Source organism: Vigna umbellata, chromosome 1, assembly GCF_029865625.1.
Source record: "Vigna umbellata cultivar VRB3 chromosome 1, Vumbellata_1.0, whole genome shotgun sequence".
Taxonomy (NCBI): domain Eukaryota; kingdom Viridiplantae; phylum Streptophyta; class Magnoliopsida; order Fabales; family Fabaceae; genus Vigna; species Vigna umbellata.
Window position 1 is genome coordinate 86,192,887 of NC_142165.1, and position 22,479 is coordinate 86,215,365.

A 22,479-nucleotide genomic window follows, 5' to 3' on the forward strand; every position below is an offset into this window, starting at 1 on the left:
AGTTTCTCTTTGCTCATTTGGTTAGACGATTTGGGAAACTATGCTTATTTCTTAGATAATAGATCTTTTGTCACCTAGTGTTCAAAATTTATTTTCCATAAATTTTGTCTAGTCTTGTTGATGAGACATGTGTCTTTTCCCCTTTCGGGTTTAGCTTAGATGCTCTTCATTCTAAGATGATATTTCATTTTTTTTGGTTTGTTAAACTTCAAAACTTAAATATGTTAGACGATTTTTGTCTCAACAGTTGTCAGTTGCCTACCTATAACCTGCATCACAACTTTATGAACCACGACCAATGTCACTCATAAACGACGAAACTCACCTCAAATAACTTTGAGAAGACTCTATCAACCATTGTGAAACCCTAAGACTAGTATCTTTCTTCCAAGGCAAAACGGATATTTTCCTCTTACATGCCCTTAAATCTGAGCCTATTAGTGAGAAATGAAAAACCAACAAATCCAGAAAAATCATCGTCTCTCCTCGCTTCCAAATTCCTCTAAACAAACGCAGTTTAAAACGTAAATTTATTTACATAGATACTAGTTAATAGTGCATTACTCCTAAGCGAACACAACCTAAGACTTTAAAAATAATTTTAATACATTACTTTTCTTTTTATAAAAATTACATTATAGGTTTCTACATCACATTGCATATAGAAATCAAGAAATAAAATGAATGAGGGATAGAATTATATTCATTGTATTGTGTCAAAAAATATATCGTCATTTGATTATGTTTCCTAGAAAAATATCTCAAAGTTCAAAATTCATAATGAAAAGGTAAGTTATAAAATATTTTCTTTAATTGTGCTTTATATTCTCAGTAATGTATTACTAGTTTTTTTTAATGTTTTCATCTTTAATGTTTTGAATTGATAGACATCACAGTAGTCTTGTAAGAGTAAATCTTCTCTAAGTAATTCCAATAGTTCTTCACTCCTTATTCATATTTTGTCATATAATTAAATGTTCATTTTATTGTAATGTAACAAATAAAAGATAACTGAGTGTGGTTGTTATGTGATTGGCTATAGAACATAATCATAGTTCATGTCACAAGTTTCTTTTGCTTACAAGTAAGTTTACAACGGGCTTTCTCAAATTAAATATTTAAGTATTTTTATTTTCACAAATATTGTAGGTATTTGTAGATCTTAAATCACTTCCTACCATAAGAATTTAGGAAACACATCATGAATATGGGCATTCAAATTTGTAGAACTTTGAAATATTTTAATCGATTTGTACTTTTTTCATCTATGGCAACAGAATACCATTTTTTAAGGATATGTAATGTTATTATATACTTGAGGAAATGCAATTTTATATAAATTCTGTGAAAGTTTTTTTATCATCTCATTTCTCTTTATTTTTTATCATCTTTTCTTCAATTCAAACAACTTCACTTTTATCTCTCTTTCTCCTCAAATTTACTCAAATGTATTCTTCCAAAGTCATGTTCAAAAACAAACACAAGCTCACTGAAGTTAAAAGATTGAAAGTTGTTTAAAAGTCACAACTTACAATAAATCATGGTGTTGAATACTGTACCTTTCAACATTAGACGCTAAAAACAACTTTCAATATCCATTGTTAAATCAACATCGAAAGTGCATATTTTCAGCTAAGTCTTATTTAAGACCAGTTCTAAAATTCTAAAATTGATATAGAAATAGTGAAATAACCAATAAATCTTTTTGGGTGGAGTGGATCATAGTTGCCAAAGGACGTCCCTTTTCCCATGGTTGGATATACTCATTTTTATCCACGTTTCCTACAAAATGGCATCACGTTGCGTGAGTTTCTTTACCCATAATCCTATCTAAGCTAAGCAAGATCTGGAAGATCTGTGTCGTATTTAAATGACTCTCATCATTTACCGCAAATCTTTTACGACCTGATTCCAACTCTACGAAGCTATACCCAATTGGCTTCTTGATTTCTTTCTCCTTTACTACTTTCCTCAATTTGGAAGCATCCTGCCATCGCCCTGCCTCTTCATACATCTGTGCTAGAATCACATAACGCCCAGCATTGTTCGGATCCAAGACAAACAACTTCTCCGCAGCCATTTCAGCAAGCTCCATATTTTTGTGTATTCTGCAAGCCCCCAGCAATGCACCATAAACATTTTTCCCAGGTTGGACAGGCATAGACTGAATAAACTCCACTGCTTTCTCCAGATCCCCAGCTCTCCCCAGCATATCCACAATGCAAGCATAATGTGCCTCCCTCTTCCCCACTCCATAAGTTTCCATGCTATGAAAAAGTTGCCAGCCTTGCTCAACCAAACCTGCATGACTGCACGCAGATAACAAAGACAAAAACACAATGTCATCAGGGAACAACCCAGCCTCAACCAATTGCCGGAACAAAGTGAGGGCCTGCTGAACAAGACCATGTGTCCCATAGCACCTAATTATTGCACTCCACGCTACAACACTCCTAACAGAAATCATGTCAAAGATAGCTCTCGCCTGGCTCACGAAACCACAATTCGAGTACAACAATATAAGTCCAGTTCCCACTGCAGAATCGAGTTCCATCCCTGTCTTCACAATATAACGATGAATCCAATACCCTGCATGAATATCTGCTACCTGAGCAAAGGCAGGAAGAACAGTTGCAAATGTGGTCTGATCAGGACCTACAACACCTTCATCTCTTAACATATCATAGAAGAGCTGAATAGCATCATTCACATAACCATTCACAACATACCCCGAAATCATGGAGTTCCAAGTCACAATATCTCGTTGAGGAATTCCATCAAACATTTTTCTGGACACTTCAATTTCTTGACACTTAACGTAAAACGCGACAAGGGAATTGCCCACAAACAAATCCAAGTCCAATCCACACTTCACAGTGTGCCCATGAATCACTTGACCCTTTTTAGAAGCTCCATCGGCGCCACATGCCTTGAGAACAAATGGGTAAGTATACTTGTTAGGGGAGATACCCCGCCAACGCATCGCATTGTAAATGTTCAAGGCTTCACCGAAGGGACCCACGTTAGCGTAGCCCTTGATGACCACGTTCATACAGAAAGCATCTGGTTCCGACAAATTGTCAAACACCTTGCATGCGAGTTCAAGGTTGGAAAAGAGGAAGTACTTATCAATGAGCTTAGTGGCGATGAACGCGTCTTTCTCGTGGCCAGCGACCACAACCTGGGCATGCGCCTTTTTAAGGTTGCCGGTGGTTTTGCAAAGGTGCAACAGGTCTGTGTAATAGAACGAGTCTTCGTGAGGTTTGGCTCTCAAAATTTGTTGCACTCTACGAGATAGGACACGCATCGGAACTCATTGAGGCCTTTGCAAGATCTTCAGTAACATTTGAATTACAAAGCAAAAATAGATTACATAATTTTTTTAGATCATTTAATATATAGGAAATGTTTTAATAATCTAAAATAAATATAAAAGTAGAAAATGAATTCGTACATAAATTTTTCATTTCATACTATATTTAAAAAATCAATTTAGAATTGATGTACTATAAATTGATGTACTGTCACAAGTATGGGTATTCTTAAAACATGTGTTAAATGAAAACACATGGTTTTTTTTTATGATAATAAAATTAATAAAATTATTATTATTATAATTATAAAAGTAAATATAAATAATTTTTACCATTTTATTATATGTATTTTCTATTCTGATAATTATCTCTCTATGTTTACAATAATCGTTCTTTACTTTGTTTATATATTTACCTTGCATGTTAATATTTCTTGACTTTTACACGGTTTGATTGTCATTTTATGCATTTACCATTCTTGTCCTTTAGTTTCTATACATTCCTATCTATTTATTGTAACAGAGAACGAACATATAAGTATTGTGTTTGTTTAAGCTGATTTGAAAATATTTACAGCAACAGAATTAAAAAAGTTTGGGAAAGAGTGATATTTGGTGGAGTGAAGAGATTTTATAGTAGAAAGTCAGTTCATTTTCAATACAATTATCATTTTGATTGTTCATTTTTCACTATGTCGGGTTTTTTTTTTACCATTTTCACTTCAAGTAATAATTTTATCATCATCTATCTATATTTATCATAATATTTTCTTATTTGAGCATCACATAAAAAATGTTATCAATTTTCAAGATACACAATTTCATTTAAATTATTTCATCATTATGTAAATTTTTTAACAAAATTACTCTCATTTAATTTATGTTAATCTAAACGACAACATCTTAATTTAAAATAATTTCATAAAGTCAAATTATTGCTTAATTTTATTTAAACTAATCCCCAAAATTTTATTTTATCTTAATTTCTAAAAATTATAATTTAATTTAATATATTTTTACCAATATCAAATTTTCTTAATCTAAATAATCACTCACATTTCATTATAATATAATTTATACTATTTACAATTTAATTTAAATTACTTTTATTTATAATAATAAAATAGTCATATATTATCTTTTTATCAATTAAATATTTTTTTATTTTTTTAATTTATTACATGTATCACTTTACTCATTAATTTTCATAAATTTTTCTCTTATTTTTCTTCAAATTTTATCATCTTTCCCTTAATTGAAATAATCCAACTTTCACTTCTTTTCCCCCTCAAATCCACTCCCAAAATCATTATTCAAGAAACTCATTTATTTTTTTGTTTTCTTAATTTTTTCATAGTTCAACTTCTACCATACTTGATTTATAAATCTTTTTAAATTTTAGAAGGGTATTTTTCCAACATATAATGTATAAATACATGAAAACAGATATAATTTATTCTATCAATTTTAAAGTATTGATTCTTTAAAATATGAAAATTAAAGATAACAAAGTGAATCCGGTTTAGTGGGTTAATCTGCTAACTCGCTATTAATTTAGTAAGACAAGATGGGTTAATATTTTAAATTTGTCAAGAACTGCTACTAGTCAGTTTTTTAATTAAAAATCAAATGATAAAAAATTGAAAAAAAATTATTATTTTTATATTTACTTATTTAAAAAGATATGATAATACTATAACTCAATTATTAATATTTACAGAAATGAGTTTCAACATTTAATTATAATAAAACAATTTAACTTTTAAAGATGGTAATTCTTTTAATCTATTAATTAAATAATTAAAATTTAAAAAACATATTTATATTATTAAATGGGCAAGGTGATGACCTTTCGAACTCCTAACCAGAATGGATTAACTTATTCTTTTTCACCCACAGAGAAAACTAACATTTTATAAATATTTGATAAATATATTAATCAAAGCTATACCGATAAAATAAATTTGTCAAATAAATACTTACCTTCATATAATTTAACATATTTAAATTCAAATTATATTTTAATTGCTAACCGAAACAAAAATAAATTTGTATTTGTTTCCTTTAAAAGTTTTACTAAAAAAAATTTATGATTTCATAGAAAACCGCTTTCGTTTTATTATTATTATCATTATATATAATTAATTATATATGCCTTTTGTTTTAATTTATTAAGTCGTCACCTTTAGTAAATGCTTGTAAACGTTACAATACTTTATTTATTACATATAGTATGTAGATCAGTATTATGAGCAAGGTTTAAATATATAAAAAATATTTCTTTTTTTAACTAAAATGTAAATCACTCTTGACGAACATTAAACGGTATATTTGATGAAAGAATGTGGTAAAAAATTATATTTTGAAACATAATATATTATTAATTTCTGTATCAAATGTAACAATTAATTAATACCGAGCTAGATATTAAATTAATAAAAGCGTGTTTCTCCTCTTCTGCAACATTGTTCTATTGAAACGAATTGGTTCCTCGTCCATTCCAAAAATTAACACAAATGGTGAAAGCGAGGCACTCTCGGGTTCAAAAATCATGGATGACGAGGTGGTCGTGGTTGTTTCTTCTATCAGTGCTCACGATGTTCATGTTTCTCCTGATTCTCCTTCTCCTCGCTCTCCACCTTCGAATGCCCAACACCAACACTTCCTTTGCTCCATTCGAACATAATCATCTCAATTCCATTGCTCGCAACGCTTCCTACATGTATTCATTCTCCTGTTTTACATGCTTCATTCAACTCCATTACTTTCCTCCTCTTGTTTCTCTTATCGTTCTTTCTTTTTCACTTTTCTGCAGAAGCGAAGGAGAAGATGAACAGGGAGAGCAATGGGTTGAAATATTATCATGGGAGCCTAGGGCTTTTCTCTATCATAATTTTCTGGTCAGTTTTAATTTCTTAAATTAATGCTCTAAATCATTTATACATCTTGTTCAAATTATTTCGTTTAATTCATTTTGAAGTTGTAACCATAATACTAACAGTAATTATACTTTTAATAACGAAAGCAAAATTAGTCTTTATGATAATAATCATAATAATATAATAGAAGTGATATTTTGGTGTCTTCAACTTTTTAAAATATTGAAATCTTTGGCCGATTTTAATCTTCCCAGACGAAGGAGGAATGTGAATATCTGATTAATATAGCCAAGCCAAACATGCAGAAGTCTATGGTTCTTAAAAGTGGGAAATCTACAATTAGCAGGTCTTGGAATTTTTCTCCTTAAACTTTCTGATCCTTTGAATTCAATGTTGAAAATAAGATTAAACCGTGTTTTAACTTGTTCCTTTTCATTTAGCGCAAGGACAAGCTTTGGTACTTTTTTGGATAGAGGTCTCGATAAAACTGTGAGAAATATTGAGAAAAGAATTGCTGATTTTGCTCATATACCTGTTGGTATGTTCTTTCTCTCTTTACCACTTTTGCAAAGCAGATTTCTTAGAATATGGGTATCTTCGAGTTGTCTCTTATACATAGATTTTTGTCGAATAATCGAAAAAAAAAACACTACACTTGTGCAGAGAACGGTGAAGGACTTCAAATTCTGCATTACGAAGTTGGACAAGAGTATGTGCCTCATCATGACTTCTTTGGGGATGAATTGCACACTGCAAATGGGGGAAATCGCATAGCAACAATGTTGATGTACCTGTAAATGAATCGAGTTCCTAGTTTTTGTTAATCTGAATTTGCCAAGGTATATGAAAGACAATGCTCATGTTGTCCAGTTTTTGTATTAATTAATGATACAGTTCAGATGTTGAAGAAGGGGGTGAGACAGTTTTCCCAGATGCAAAGGGAAATTCGAGGTCAGTGCCTTGGTGGAATATTAATAAGTTTTCTTATTGTACGAAAAAAGGACTTTCAATTAAGCCAAAGATGGGGAATGCTTTACTTTTCTGGAACATGAGGCCTGATGCAACTTATGATCCATCAAGTGTTCATGGTTAGTCTCTTATTTATGCTTATTATTATTATTATTATTATTATTATTATGGTTATAGAAGCTTTTAAAATTAAAAAAAAAATATAAATTAACAAATCTGTCTATTTTCATCTTAATTTTCAGGCAGTTGTCCAGTGATTAAGGGTAATAAGTGGTCATGTACCAAATGGATGCGAATCAATGAATTCCACTAAATAAGCAATATTATTACATAGAAGCTCTAAAACCGTTCACAAGTGAAAAGATGATAAAATTTTATCTATGAATAAATTAGTTTATATAATTTTGACATTACTAATAGATATGTTGGTTGAAAATTTTGTTGGTAAAGCAATATGTTTTGATTAAAAAGCGACTCATCTTCCTCCCTACAAAAATAGAATGAACGACAACGCAAACCACAAAATACCCTAATTCCCAAATTGAAGAATGCTGATGTCAGCGGCGCGTAAACTAAAAGCACAGATAAGGTTCTCTTCTACCAATTTATGCACAAACAAATGCTTTTGTTTCGGTTTGGTAAGTTTTTCTTTTTTTCTTTTCAGTCTATTTTTTCTCATATTGCTTTCATAGATCAATATTATATTTCTTCTCTTTCATTTCTACATTTCCTAACTCATTAAATTAATCGATTTGATTTCTTACAAAAATAAAACTATGCTATAATGAAAGATTGCTGCAAAAATTAACATGACGTGGCATATGGGATGCCGTAAAAACATAAATCAACACAACAAGAATAATTACAAACGTAACATAAAGAATATCCAGTGGAAGTTTTCCTACAACAGTCAATAAAGGTATTGATATGATTAGATCTTTAAAATTAAATGTAGCTCTTTATATAAATAATTTTCTGATTTTTTAAAAAAATATGTAATTAAAATTGACATTAAAAAAAGAATATTTTTATTGATAAGGATGTACTATAAAAAGTTTAATTGAGATGCAACACAAAGTTTATTTTCGGTTTTCATGTATAGGATGTTCCCTTAAAGAGAAAGTACTAGACTAATAGAATGGAAATATTCACCAAAAGTGGGAAGTGAAAGGAAGAAAGCAGGACAAATGAAGGAACATGAAAATAAGAAAATGTGGTGGAGGAGAGAAAAAGGGAGGAAAATGACACATTATGCGGCATGATAAGTGGAGGGGAAAAACTTTTTTCAAACATGTTATATAAAATTTTAGATTTTCAATGTTTGAGATTCAATTACATAAATTGAATATACAATTTTCATAATTTTTCTAAAGAAAGAATTTAAATAAATAATTATACACAACGTTTTACTAAATATTAAATCTACTTACTTAGCAACTACTTTATCAGTGTATTAATTACCAGCTTTATCAACTAATTTTAACAAGAGACTCTGTAACTGTTTTTAATATTAAAATATGAAATGACTGTAAAAAAATATTAATATATTAAAAAATTATATATATATATATATATATATATATATATATATATATATATATATATATATATATATATATATATATATGTGTGTGTGTGTATTGTATGAAATATGTCCACCTTGGAGCCGGAAGCATCCCTTATAACCCACAAGGAACTAGACAAGGATATGCAGTTTCATCATCAACAACCTTCTACGGCTTTACAGATAATTATTTTGATATAGATTCATTTTATTATTTAATTTAAATATCTTAATTCAATATTATAATATTGTTCAAGATTTATTAATGTACTCACCACTTAGCCAAATTTGGCATCAAGTTTTCAACCATGCAACAGCTCGGTCATTCGGCCTCATTGGTTTTTAGCCGTCCGGCTTCATAGTACATGTGACAGGACCATGCAAACCACTCGTCCAAGAGGAGGGCAAAAGTCAAGCGGTGATAAAAGTTCTAAATAAACTGTCACTCTCGTAAACAAAACCCAGAGGCGTTATGTGAAAAACATCTGGTCCAAACCGAGCAGTGATAAAAGTTCTAAACGAATTGTCACTCTCGTAAACAAGACCCAAGGGTGTTATGTGAAAAACACTTGGTCCAAACCGGGCGGTGATAAAAATTCTAAATAAATTGTCGCTCTCGTAAACAAAACCTAGGGGCGTTATGTGAAAAACACCTGGTCCAAACCGAGCGATGGGGAACGTTCTAGGTGAACGCTCACTCTCGTACGCAAAACACAGGGACGTTATCTGAAAAACACCTGGTCCAAACCGAGCAATGAGGAATGTTCTAGGTGAACGCTCACTCTCGTACACAAAACCCAGGGACATTATCTGAAAAACACCTGGTCCAAGCCGAACAGTAAAGTCCGTTCCCTAGGAAGAACTCCTAGGTCAAAGTCATAAAGCCAAGAGGTAAAGCTCTCTCGCTAGGAAGTTCTACAAGAACTCCTAGTGCAAAGTCGAGCGGTAAAAGTCTGTTCCCAAGGATGAACTCCTAGGTCAAAGTCAAAGCAAAGAGGTAAAGCTCTCTCACTAGGAAGTTCTCCAGGAACTCCTAGTGCAAAGCCGAACAGTAAATCTCATTCTCTAGGAAGAACTCCTACGTCAAAGCCGAACGGTCATTCACACCATAATCACCCAGCAACCCTGGATGGTAGAAGCGAGTGGGACGATCATTATCGACCATTCGCTATCGAACGGTCTTGATTACATGGTATAACCATCTACTTTCTTTTACTTCACATTTGATTATTTTTCCTCCTTAGTACAGGTAAACATGCACTACTGGTTGCGCAACTACATGGGGAAAAGGTTCTAAAAAGAACTCTCCTCAACCACCAATAAGAGCAAGCAGAAGCTCTTCAACAAACATATATCTCCTACAGTCTACTGTTCAATCTATCAGGGAACAAAAACTGAAGGCATGCTCTCCAGTATAACAAACACAGCCTCCCTCAAACTCATAAGTCCTATAGTTAATCAAGGCTAAAGTCGAACGATTACACTCGGACTTGGGGGGCATGATGTATTGTATGAAATATGGACCGAGCGGTTATTGAATAAGGCCGATCTGTCTATCCGCCATTGGTCAACCTAGTCAAATGGTTTTGGTCGTAATTGGGCCTACAGTGCTAATAAGCTACTTCAAATAGTAATTGGGTCAGCGCTTAAGTTGTTACTGGGCCAATAGTCTAGTGGATGATAAAATAATTAAAGATATCTAGTTAAAGATATTTGATAAACCAAATCCAAAATATTTGGTTGAAGATATTGATAAAGTCGTTTATGGGTAACTAACAGGATCTCCAGGTAAGTTTGTTTTTATTTGATCTATGAAACACTTATAAATACATTGACCGGCCGAAAAGTCAGGTACGTTTCATTCACAATCTACTCCGCTCGCACTTCATAACACTCAAATATTCAATAGTGATAATCATTCACTAAATATTCAATCAAGAGTCGAGGCTCTTCAAATTCGTGCCTAACTTGAGCGTCAGAGTATTTTTTGCAGGTACCTCCCCTCTGGAGTATGAAGGCAACCGATCGGCCAAGACTTACGTGACCGAACCGCCTAGACGGAAGTCAATCGAGCGGTCAGACTGTAGAAGCCCATCAGTCTAAGCGGAAGGAGCACGTGGAACACGTGATTCAAGCATCATAAGAGTTTGTGTCTCTGTCTCACAAAATCTACGAAACAAAATATATATATATATATAGATGTTATTTTAATATTTTTTTTCAAGTTGCGGTAAGCATTAAAAGATATTAGAAATAATACGTCTATAACGTACTAAAAAGAGAATATTTTTAAGTATATTAGTTGTGTCTTTTTGCACTATTTGTTTTAAAAAGTTTACTTCCAAAGTCTTTTTTTTTAAGTCTGTTTATTACAAATAAATAATTTTCTATTTTAAAAAAAAAGTAAATTATCGATTTAAAGAGGTAATTTTAAAAAAAAATTATACTTATTTTTAACATAGTTCCTTAAAAATATAAATAGTGATATGATATTATAAGAGTTATAATGATTTAAAAATAGTCAGGCTTAATTATTTTAATATTAAATTTTTTTAATATAAATTGTTTAGTTATAAACGACTTTTTAAAACATATTATATATTTAGAAAGTTCTTTGACTTTTTTATAAGATTTATTTTGCTTGTCTAATTGAATATTCAAAATAATAGAAAAGCTCCTTACAGCAAGTTTTTTAGTTTGGACCGATCAATTTCTCAATTCGTGCAAGTTAAGTTTTAACTTGTTCTCTTAATCTTATTTAATTATCTATTGCACGTGAGTTTGCTTTCACTTGCATATGTCTTTTTATTATCTATATAAGTATATGTTGATTAATGATTCTAATTATGTGTCCTATGTTTGTATCTGGATCATATTTATATTATTTCTATGTGTAGATAAAGTATCTTGTAGCTTTGAAAGGGGTTTGAGTTTCTTTTGAGCAAATTGGTGTATCTCTCATATAAGGAAAACTAATTACATTGTTTTTAAATTATAAATATTTTAAAATTTCTAATTTTATGATTATATGGTGTATTGACTAGATAATTGATATGTTGGTATGTATCATATGTTAAAATTGTGGTTTGAACTCCTTGAATCTTGCTAGTTTGGACTTAGTTTTGTGAGTTTAAGGGAATTATAATGTTTAAGGGAATTATAATCTGGATAATTGGTCAAATGATACAAGTTTTCATGTTTTAAACTATTTTAAAACTAATTCACAAATAAAGGAATACCATTTTGATCAATTCAACAAGTATTAGTTTTCTTAAAATTCCAAACAATAGAGAATTACATCACGTAAGAAAATGCATTAGTTTCATTACCCATACAAAATTAAGGTTTAGTTTAGGAGAATACGGGTTAGGAGGAGAGTTCCTTTCCCATGTAGGTTGCAAGTTATGCGGGCCAAAGTTGTGTAAACCAACAAACTCAAAATCTCAGTCCTTTCCGCACTTTTTCCTACGAATGTACGGGTTTGTCCACCTTACATTATCATCCTTAATTTATTTGACATGTTTTAACTTAAATGTCAATCCACAACACCATTTAATAAGTTCAAAAAAAAAAAGTCATTAGATATAACTAATACATTTATTTATTAAAATATATCAAAGTAACATAAATGAATTTCAATTTTATGAAAGTTTAAGAACTAAAAATATGTTTAATTTAAAAAATTTTAAAGAAATTTTATAAAATGTAAAAAGTAAAAGTTTTAGAATTTAAGTTAGAAACAGAACAAAATATTTTATAATAATTTAGAAAAAATATATTGAACTCTAATTTAAAATATAAAATGTTTGAGAATAAATCAACTCAAACTAATCTTTATTATTGTTGGAGGGTATAGGAAGCCCAGAATGTGTTTATTTTTTTCGTTTATAAGCAAGGAAAGCTAATTGTTTATTATCGTAAGATGAAAAAAAAATTAAAATTATATTTATATGTAAGTCTTGCAGCTACACACGAGTTCAAATAGACTTCAAATGAAAAAGTTATCCAGGAAATGCACGACTCTAGTTCTGAAGAATTTAAAAAAGTAAAATCACATTGTTTCACATTTTCTTTTTGCATTTATAATCTATTATACTGAAATCGTTAAAAAGATATACAAATTCACTATAATCGATTATATATTTATTATAATTGATTACTCATTAATTTGGATTATAGGATATTGTAATATATTATAATAGGATTTAATTGATTATCAATAAAAAAATAAATAAATTAAGATATACTTGATTATGATTTAAGTTTTAATTAATTATCATAATCAAATATATCTTAATTTATTATTTTTTCTATTAATAATGAGTTATAACATTATTATAATCTATTATCTTTTGAAATGGTTCAAAACCAACCCTGCACCCTTCTTTATTTGAAGTCCTGTCCTATAAATATAATTTTAAAATATTTTGCCTTGTCTAATTAGACAATTAGATTTGTGTATAAACAAACCGCTGAATGTTTATAAAGTATCATTTTTCTTAATTATAATATATAATGGAAGGAGGAAAACCGGACGCGCAAAGGGAAGCACAGCCCACAGAACATAAGAGAACAGAACAGAAGACAGAGTCCTATGTTACATAGCCCAAACACTGAACCAATAAACTTTCTCCTCTTCCTCCAAATCAAATTCCCATCTCCTCTTCCATCACCTAACTCATTTAGGATCTTCGTAATGATGAAAACCAGACAACCTCGGATTCGGAAATCGTCGAGGCCATCGTGGACGCTGACGCTCACGTTGCTCATCACCTGCTGCTTCCTCGTTCTCATTCTCCTCACTCTCCGCATTCTCTCCGTTTCCAATGCTAACTCCTCCACTGCTCTCTCCAAACCCAATGATCTCAGCTCCATCTCTCGCACCTCTTACGTGTATGTCTCTTCTCTGTTCCCTGCTTTTCCTTCTTCTCTTCTTTCTCTCATCTCTCTCTTTCTGCAGGAGCGAAGAAGACGACAACCAGGGAGAGCGGTGGGTTGAAATAATATCCTGGGAGCCCAGAGCTTTTCTCTATCATAATTTTCTGGTTAGTGTTTACGTAAATGCTACTAGCATTTGTTATTAAGATGTGACATTTTGCATGCTTCTATTATCTTTGTGCTTTTCAATGTGTCCTCTTGTGAGTAAGAACCTTATTTTTTTATTTTTTTATTTTTCTTTTCATTTTCTTTCCCCCTCTTTTAGAGCCAAGTTTTGTTCTGGAGATGCAGAGGTGTCTGTGTTGAAGTTATTTTAATGCTATATAGAGCTTTGATTGGATGTGCCTATAGGAAAAACTGGAAAATTGGACTACCTAGGCTCACTTTAAAATTTGCTTTTGTTAGTAATCTTGTGCTTGTAACTGGGTTTGTGCGTGTTAGACTTGTTAAACATGGCTTAGTTTATTGAGTCGCTAGAAAATGGTGAGGTGGGGAGTGAGGAGGGGAGTTTAAATGGACTGACATGGCAGATTGAATGGAATGGAAGGTTTTGGCTTTTACTCAATTATGCTTAATAGGGGAGTTTGAAATCTTTCTCAACCCACCTTTTTAGTATTGGAGGAGCAACCGCAAATCATGAAGTAAAGTACTGATGGATAGTGTTGTTCTCTTTGAGCATTTACTAATTTTTCCTACACCATACAAGCATCAAGTAATTTTCATTCAAAATATTATGTTTATCCATTCTCAACTTGCATGCCCGTAATCATCAATGGTGAGGCTTTTTCCTTAATTATGACCATGGTTTTGGAATTACTAGAGAAGCGAACTACTTAGTTCCCTTCTCTAATTTATTGAAATGAGGTGTTATTTTCAATATTGAATACCACTTTAGCATGATATGGTTATGTTGTCTTTAACCATTGTTTAAGATAGGGGCTCAACAGTACTATTAAATATTTCAGTGTCTTCGCTTTCGAAATAGTGAAATTTGGCTGATTCATCTTAACAGACCAAGGAGGAATGCGATTATCTAATTAATATAGCGAAGCCAGACATGCAAAAGTCATCAGTTGTTGATAGCAAAACTGGAAAGAGTATGGACAGCAGGTTGGATTTCCCCCTTACATTTTCCTGTCAAGTGTCCTTCGATTTCAGTATTGAAAATAATTATCTTTTGCTTGTTTAGTTTAACTTTGCCTCTTTTTATGAAAAATCTTATCTTTTCTTATTCCTTTTGCATTTAGAGTACGGACTAGTTCCGGTGCTTTTCTGACCAGAGGACGTGATCATATTGTGAGGGATATTGAGAAAAGAATTGCTGATTTTACTTTTATACCCGTAGGTATGTTACTTCTGCCTTTTCCCAGTTTTTTTTATCAGTTTTACTTGTTGATAAAACTATGTTCTCTGGTCGTCTCACATATGTATCAAATAGTCGTGAGTGCCAGAAGTTAACACGATAATTTACACATTGATTCATATACAGAACTTTTTTACTCTATCTGCGACATCGTCAACAGAGTTTTATATTTAAGGTAGTTTTCGTCATAGTCAGACCCTTTAATGTTTTGATGTCGTGGTAACATACGATTTTCTTAAATGCTTTCTTCGTATTTTGAAAACTATCAAATATTCATCTCTTATATATTTTCTCGTTGGTATGTAAAACATTTTTAATAGCTTAAATGTCTAATCAATCTGTCTCTTTAGTTGGTGTACTATGTGTTTAATGAATATTTTTATCACGCCTGCATGATGAGACTGATTTCTGAGCAGTTGAAGTTATCATTTCCCTCTTTATTATGCTAGCTATACTTTGTGCATTTCTAGACCTTTTTTTTTGTTTATCAAAAGGGAACTAAATCATGTGCACAAAGTGTCTTGAAATCAAATTTGAATGAAAGTGACATGATCTATAATTTTACATAGTCATGCAATTAATCTTTCATTTTCATAAAGCAAATTACTAAAAAATGTGTTTCAATAGGAGGTGGCATGATAGGTGCTTATGATAGGTTCTAATATAGTGAGTTTAAGCATAATTTATCTTTATAAAACTAACTTGTAAGATGACGATTGTCTCTACTTAGATATTATAATTTAACCATATTTAGTTGATGTAAAATTTTTAATATTCCAAAGACTTGAAAATCTTGTGTTTCAGACTAGATAATGTTAAGAATCCAAATGTGACCCTAAGTGTCACATTGTGTAAAAATAAGAAAGTTTAGCAACATATAAGAAAAAAGACTTATAAACCACTTACCTTAACGTTTTAGGTTAAAAACGATGTTATAGTTTCTTATGTTGTTTGATTTAATCTCGTTGGTATTGGGTTTCTTTGGTGAATACTCTTCTCTAAAGACCCATGTGTAGTATCAAAGCCGAAGGTTTGTTTTTGTAACCGTTTATGGTACAAGTAAGGATTATTGTACTCCTAGTTAGAAATGCTTTTGTATGAAGAGATTAAACAATGTGGAAGAGACTCATGGTGAGTCTAAGTAAAATAATATCATGAAGTTTTTTTTGAATTTATCGGATACTCCCTAATACTATGTATGAAGAATTATTGATAATAGATATTTTAAAACTAGATATTTTAAAACTGATTTCCATTAACACAAACAAGAGAAAATTGTTGGATCCATAGAAGAGGAATGTTCACCGAAAAAATACAATATCAATCAAATTTAGACTTATACTTGGATTCTCAATAATTGAAATATTTTTAATTGTTTTTCTTTCCCGATGATTCTTGATAGTCTCTTCAATATGGGGTACTCCTAAAATCATGATGTATTCATAAGGGGTATCTATCCATATTCAATTAGTTCGATACTCATGGATACATACTCCATATTCATACGGGGTATCTAAATTTGATACTGAATTTAGGTATGCATGAGTACATTTTGGGTATGTACTGTACCCAAATCTAATAATTAAAAAATTTCAAGAGGAGAAAACTTCGTCTAATTTGATTTACTAATGGATGGATGGAACCTGAAATGAAGGTAAGGGTGGGTCGTACATGGTGTTGTGTTTCTGGACTTCAATCAATTTCATTGAAACTCTTTTCATAGACATCATCGTCTTCTTGCTTTGAGAGGAATAGAGCACATAGTCATTTTCCATAAAAATAAATAGACTTAATCTTAAAAAAGATAACGATTTTGTTTGTTTTACAAATTTCAGTCTCTTCTGGAAAAAGAGAAATAGTTATAAAGAGGGTAAAAGCAAAATGTGGGATATTGCTAAAGATGAATGAGATCCACTTGAAGGAAGTAGAGTCCTCGTAGTTGCTAGCCTTTCTCTTAACGAAACACATTCGCAGGAATTTTTTTCACATATGATGAAGAGCGAAATGATGAGATTGAAAATCAAAGTCATGTCTAGGTCATGTAATATATAATATAAAGTGTTAAAGTTTAAATATTATATAGTTTTTTATTATAAGATTTTTTTTTTGTCATGTTGATTTCATTTTACGTTATAAATTGTCTATGCTTTTATCACTTATATAATTCCATCATAATTATATAAAAATAAATTATTTTTATATATCGTACCCTGGAATGTTTTGAAAATGCGGTATTCCATTTTTCGTGATATACTTAAAAGAACTATATTATCTGCCTCACAATATGCAGAGCATGGTGAAGGACTTCAAGTTCTTCATTATGAAGTTGGACAAAAGTACGAGCCTCATTTGGACTACTTTATGGACGAGGTTAACACTAAGAACGGGGGACAGCGGATAGCGACAATGCTGATGTACCTGTACGTAATTTCAGTTGCCTCGTATTTGCTAACCTCAATTTGTGTTGGATATAAAGACAGATGCCCATGTTGTGAAATTTCTGTATTATAATGATGCAGTTCAGATGTTGAAGAAGGGGGTGAGACAGTGTTCCCAAATGCGAAGGGAAATGTTAGCTCTGTGCCTTGGTGGAATGAGCTTTCTGAATGTGCAAAAAAAGGACTTTCAATTAAACCAAAGATGGGTAGTGCTTTACTTTTCTGGAGCATGAAGCCTGATGCAACCTTAGATCCATTGAGTTTGCATGGTTAGTTGCTCTCTTGTTATTGATACCATGCCCGTTATTATTCTTTATAGTTATTTCCAAATTTGGAGAAATAACAATGCCGTCTCTGCAATAATTTTCAGGTGGTTGTCCAGTGATTAAGGGTAATAAGTGGTCATGTACGAAATGGATGCGTCTCAAACCATACGGAACTTAAATAGGCATTACTTCAGGTATTTATCTTCTCTTTCTTTCTTTCTTAATGTTTACTTATATAAGTATTACATCCGTGATTAGACATCAGTGTTTATTTCACCAATTTTACATTAGTGTTAAGTGAGACTATGTATTGTAAATATCCTTTTAACCATTTCTGATTTCTTCCTTTCTGTTTCATCTCTGCAACTCTATTTATTAAGAGTTGCACGCATTCACAAAGCTTGTTTTACGCTCTCTGTTTCTCTTCCTTCTGTATGTTTTTTTCTTCTGCTTTCTTGCACCTCCTTCTACTGCCTTTTTTTATTTCCAAGCATCTTCAACGTTCTTTTGCATGACACGCAAACCTTTGAAGCTGACCTTCAATCACACCATGTGATGTGAACCACATTTACAAAAAAAAGGACTGATTGAAGATGTTTAGAGTTAGAACCTTGAAGGAAATTTCTAAACTTAGTAAAAATGGGGAACAAAGTTTTCAAAATATCAATATCTCAGAGCCACATAAGTCCGATTGGGGTGTTTTAAAAATGAGGTGAAAACTCACGTTCTTAAGTTCAATTTTGGCTCAAAAAACACTTTAGTTGGACAAGTAAAATGCAAGTTATGACTACGAGATAAATTGGACAAAAATGAAGATTCTATAAATCATGAGAATAAAAAACAACGAAGTGACAAAGATAGACGAAAGGAAATAATCACTCTTTGCACAGGAGGCGACACACAAAGGATGGAAAGTCCTTTGATATTGCCATGAGTTCTTGAATCACTCAAGAACATAGGAGAATCACTCACTAAGAATGGATAAAATCCTAGTTTTTCTGCACAAAAACCTGACTTCTACATTTGATGAACCTAAGTAATGACTTCTGCATAAAAACCTAACTTCTGCTTTCAGCCACTACAGGCCCCATTAGTCACTGCAACGTATGGACTAAACTGCCATCAAGTAAGGATGGGGCCTGTAGTAGCTAAAGAAGACAAACTGCAGGGATTGCTATCACTAACTAATGGGGCCTGCAGTGGCTGAAACATACTACAGAGACTAAATTGTTATCATTGACTGATGGGGCCTGTAGTGGTTGAAACATACTCCCTTTCACGCGAATGACAGAAATGACTACGCGCTGATGACAAACTGTGAAGGTGGAAGGTCATAATGATCTCCTTTATTCATCAAAGCATCCAAAAACAAATATGACAAGGGTTGGTGAAATTGTTTGACTAAGATTCTGAATCTTGCCAGACTCCCCTCATGCCATGAGCAACCTTCAACCCGTGACTTTGGTGATGAAATTCTTTGGTGTTAACTAGCTGATAGCACCGACTCTCATTGGAGACTGGTAAATAAATGACACGAGCCATCAGGAACATCACAACTTCTACAATATGAAAGCTAAACACACATTATGAAAGGAGGTTAAGGAACAATGTTGAAACAGAGTACAATGTTGAAACAAAGTTTTTCTTATTTTTTTTTAAATATTTCTTCCTTCTCTTATCCTATCTTCACTTCCATTCACCAAGAAATCTATGACTCTTCAATTCCATAACCATGGCATACAAGAAAGGACAAGAAGAAACCAAAATGCTACTAGGATTATGTGGTGCGTTGATGGATGACTTTTATTGGTGACACTTAAACGGTGCAAATGGGGTGAGAAGGGTGATGAAGAAGCACATGCCATAAGAAATAAAAAATTGAGGATTTTTTGAGTTTAGGGTTTTAAGAGAGAAAACTTAAAATACCAACCAAATGACTTCGAAATCAGGAACCAAGGACATATAACGACTTAAATTCGGTGAGTCAGAAGATGATAAAACAAAGGATATCATATTAACTTAGGGTTCCAAAACAATGAAAAGAGAAAATTCTAGGTCTAAGATACAATCACCGAAACTAAGAAACAAGGACCAAAACGCACTTAGGAGGCTCCAACAATACAAACAATAGTGTCACGTGTGATTCCAACACCGAGAAGGTGGCTTTTGACAAACACGCGCCGAGAGTGATAGGAGAGAAGCTGTGCGTGATGAGTCGTGTGAAGGAGAATGAGGCAGCGACCACCAGTGATGGTAGTCACTCGAGGAAGTGATCCAGATCCAGATTCATTTGTCAATATGTGTTTTTGCATTTTTGTTATCAGCTTACTACTACCATCGGTTTTGTATACACAAATTTCAAGATTACAAAGAAAATTTTGAGTAAAAACCTAAACCTTGCACTCCTAATACGGATGCTCCAAATAGCCACCGAACCTAAACCTAGAGTAAAAATTCATTCTTTGAAAATCAAGCGTATATATATAGTGTCACGCCAAAACTTAGACACACTTAAATATCATTCCCTTAAAGGCAATCCACTCACTATTAGGATTAAAATATCATATTGGTGCGCTATCTTGCAATATTTCTTCCTTATCCTGCTTAGGTTGCAATATTACCTCAACACCCTACTTAAACTCTTGCAATATTACTTCTTGCGACCTCATTGTTGTCATTTTTGTTAAGTTCTGCATCTAATCTTCCATCCTCCAAGTTTTTCTGTTGAAGCTCGTTCTTTAGCCTTTGGACTTCCCTGTCCTTCTTTTCAAACTTATATTGTAATATGAGAACCGAGAAAGAAATTCATCTTAGGTAATCCATCTTTGGTTGACTTGAAATTGAAACTGTAAAATAATTCTTGAGGACTTAAAATATCATTTTCACTTTGATCCTATATATAAGAAAGTTGTGATACAAAGTACATGTAAAATAATTCTTGAGGGCTTAAAAATCCCTCTCACTCTCATCCTATATATAAGAAAGTTGTGATACAAAGTACATGATAAATAGAGTAACCTTATATATAATATAATCATGATAAATAGGGTAACTCTTGACACAATATAATCATGATAAATAGGATAATCCTAGACACAATATAATGATGATAAATAGAATAAATATTTTAACACATATAAAAGTTGTTACATCTTGGAAAATCTTATTTTTTGAGATTTTGTAGCACTCTTTTGTTACGTTCTTCTATGTCTAGAAGGATATCAAACTCCTTAAAATCTAATTCAATTTTTGTTCTAATTGTAAATCTCATTTTATATTCTTAAGTAACACCAATTATCCTTCTATGATTTTTTAAAAATATTTTAGAGGTTTTAAATTTTTTTGTAAAAGAACTCATTCTCCTATGTGAAAAAGTTATCTCTCTTCTAATGTAAGATTTGTAAATAATATATAATTTGTTTTGGATTTTTGTTGAACATCTATACTAAAGATGCTCTAAGTCTATTATCTTCTCAAATTTATCAGTTCTCTTGCACTATTATTTTTTTCAAAGTTTTATTGTTGCTAATTCATCTAGATAAAAGGTTAGATTTCGTCACAAATATATTATATTGTGTGGAGTCTGCAACCTATACTAGTTATTCAGGATTAACGCTGCTAAATTAAACTGGATATAAAACTTAGTTTACAAAGTTGAATTTCTTGTCAACCATGATTCTAAATCGTGGCTTTTTGTTTAATAAATTTAATTATGACATTTTGTTTCCATTCACCTCTAACGTTGATTTACTTATTTACTTACTTTTCAGGCTCATAATGAGTTCAACGTGTCAATATTATACTAAAGTGATGCATGGACCATATTTGCATGATCATACTTTAAGGGGTGGAAGTAAAATGTTCATGTAACTGCGCCCTGTAATTTTTGGATTTTTTACCATACCTCAATTCTTTCTCCTATCCTTTCTGGTTAAATTACTAATAGAAACTAATAAATTTTTAAAGATTTCCATAGTATGAAACCAATAGATGGAATGAGTATATATCATAGGCTTTACAAACTTTTTGTTTTCTGCTTATGTGGTTATAGATTTTTTTTATATATTCTTTGTTGCATATTATACGAATTCAAGTATTGATCGACAAGAATATTTTTTAGACTTGAAGTTCAACTTTTTATAACATTTTAATCAAGATTTTGAATTAGTTATTATCTAGTAATTAAACTTCGGTGAAGAAAAATATAAATTGAGTCACAAACTTTTATTATATATTCACAAATAATCGATTATTTTTGTAATCAGTTATAAAATTATTTAATAAATTTTATGCATGATTGATTATTATTACAATCAATTACATATAAACAGAAGCAATCTTTATTTGAATAAGTATGTTGAAAAAATAATTCTGAAATAAATAATTTTGTTTAGATACAACAAAAATAAACTTTTAGACAAAGGTGTGTGAAGATGAAAGGAAAAACAAATTACAAGATTATAAGTTATAGATTTCAGATTCAGAAAAAATAAACTAGTATTCAAATAGAACAATTTTATTGATATGGATGCTGTTTTCAAGTAGATTTATACAGTTATTATGACAATTACCCGTTATTTTTTCAAATATTAGGATGCTGTTTTGTACTACAACATTGTCTATGTTTGTCTCAAACATAATATAGAAGAAGATGAACAATAAGTGTAACTGGAAAAGTGCAGAAAGCACATTGGAATCCCTCCTTAACAAATTCATAACTCATAACTAATATAAGAAAGGCTTCATCAA

The 22,479-nt window shown here is 31.5% G+C and overlaps 2 protein-coding genes and 1 pseudogene across 2 annotated transcripts; 2 read left to right on the plus strand and 1 right to left on the minus strand.

The window, feature by feature from the left end:
• Window positions 1-1,486: 1,486 nt before the first annotated feature.
• Window positions 1,487-3,379, minus strand: LOC124828768 (pentatricopeptide repeat-containing protein At3g12770 pseudogene; annotated as a pseudogene).
• A 2,426-nt stretch (window positions 3,380-5,805) lies between these two features.
• Window positions 5,806-7,241, plus strand: LOC148206671 (putative prolyl 4-hydroxylase 10). The gene is made up of 5 exons (XM_088114306.1): window positions 5,806-6,035; window positions 6,129-6,213; window positions 6,447-6,538; window positions 6,633-6,730; window positions 6,856-7,241. Exons 1-5 carry the CDS (start codon window positions 5,830-5,832, stop codon window positions 6,987-6,989), a joined length of 615 nt encoding a protein of 204 aa, XP_087970432.1. The 5' UTR covers window positions 5,806-5,829; the 3' UTR covers window positions 6,990-7,241.
• A 6,027-nt stretch (window positions 7,242-13,268) lies between these two features.
• LOC124828769 (putative prolyl 4-hydroxylase 10) lies at window positions 13,269-21,770 on the plus strand. The gene is made up of 8 exons (XM_047302145.2): window positions 13,269-13,618; window positions 13,686-13,770; window positions 14,676-14,773; window positions 14,911-15,008; window positions 17,317-17,446; window positions 17,546-17,733; window positions 17,835-17,924; window positions 21,501-21,770. Exons 1-7 carry the CDS (start codon window positions 13,320-13,322, stop codon window positions 17,906-17,908), a joined length of 972 nt encoding a protein of 323 aa, XP_047158101.1. The 5' UTR covers window positions 13,269-13,319; the 3' UTR covers window positions 17,909-17,924; window positions 21,501-21,770.
• Window positions 21,771-22,479: the final 709 nt, after the last annotated feature.

Bases quoted from the DNA above. Each gene is read 5' to 3' on its own strand.
- LOC148206671 (XM_088114306.1), top strand. From the start codon at position 5,830: ATGGTGAAAGCGAGGCACTCTCGGGTTCAAAAATCATGGATGACGAGG. The intron at 6,539-6,632 runs GTCTTGGAATTT...CTTTTCATTTAG, and splicing joins GGGAAATCTACAATTAGCAG to CGCAAGGACAAGCTTTGGTA. The intron at 6,731-6,855 runs GTATGTTCTTTC...ACACTTGTGCAG, and splicing joins TTTTGCTCATATACCTGTTG to AGAACGGTGAAGGACTTCAA.
- LOC124828769 (XM_047302145.2), top strand. From the start codon at position 13,320: ATGTTACATAGCCCAAACACTGAACCAATAAACTTTCTCCTCTTCCTC. The intron at 17,447-17,545 runs GTACGTAATTTC...ATAATGATGCAG, and splicing joins GCGACAATGCTGATGTACCT to TTCAGATGTTGAAGAAGGGG. The intron at 17,734-17,834 runs GTTAGTTGCTCT...AATAATTTTCAG, and splicing joins AGATCCATTGAGTTTGCATG to GTGGTTGTCCAGTGATTAAG.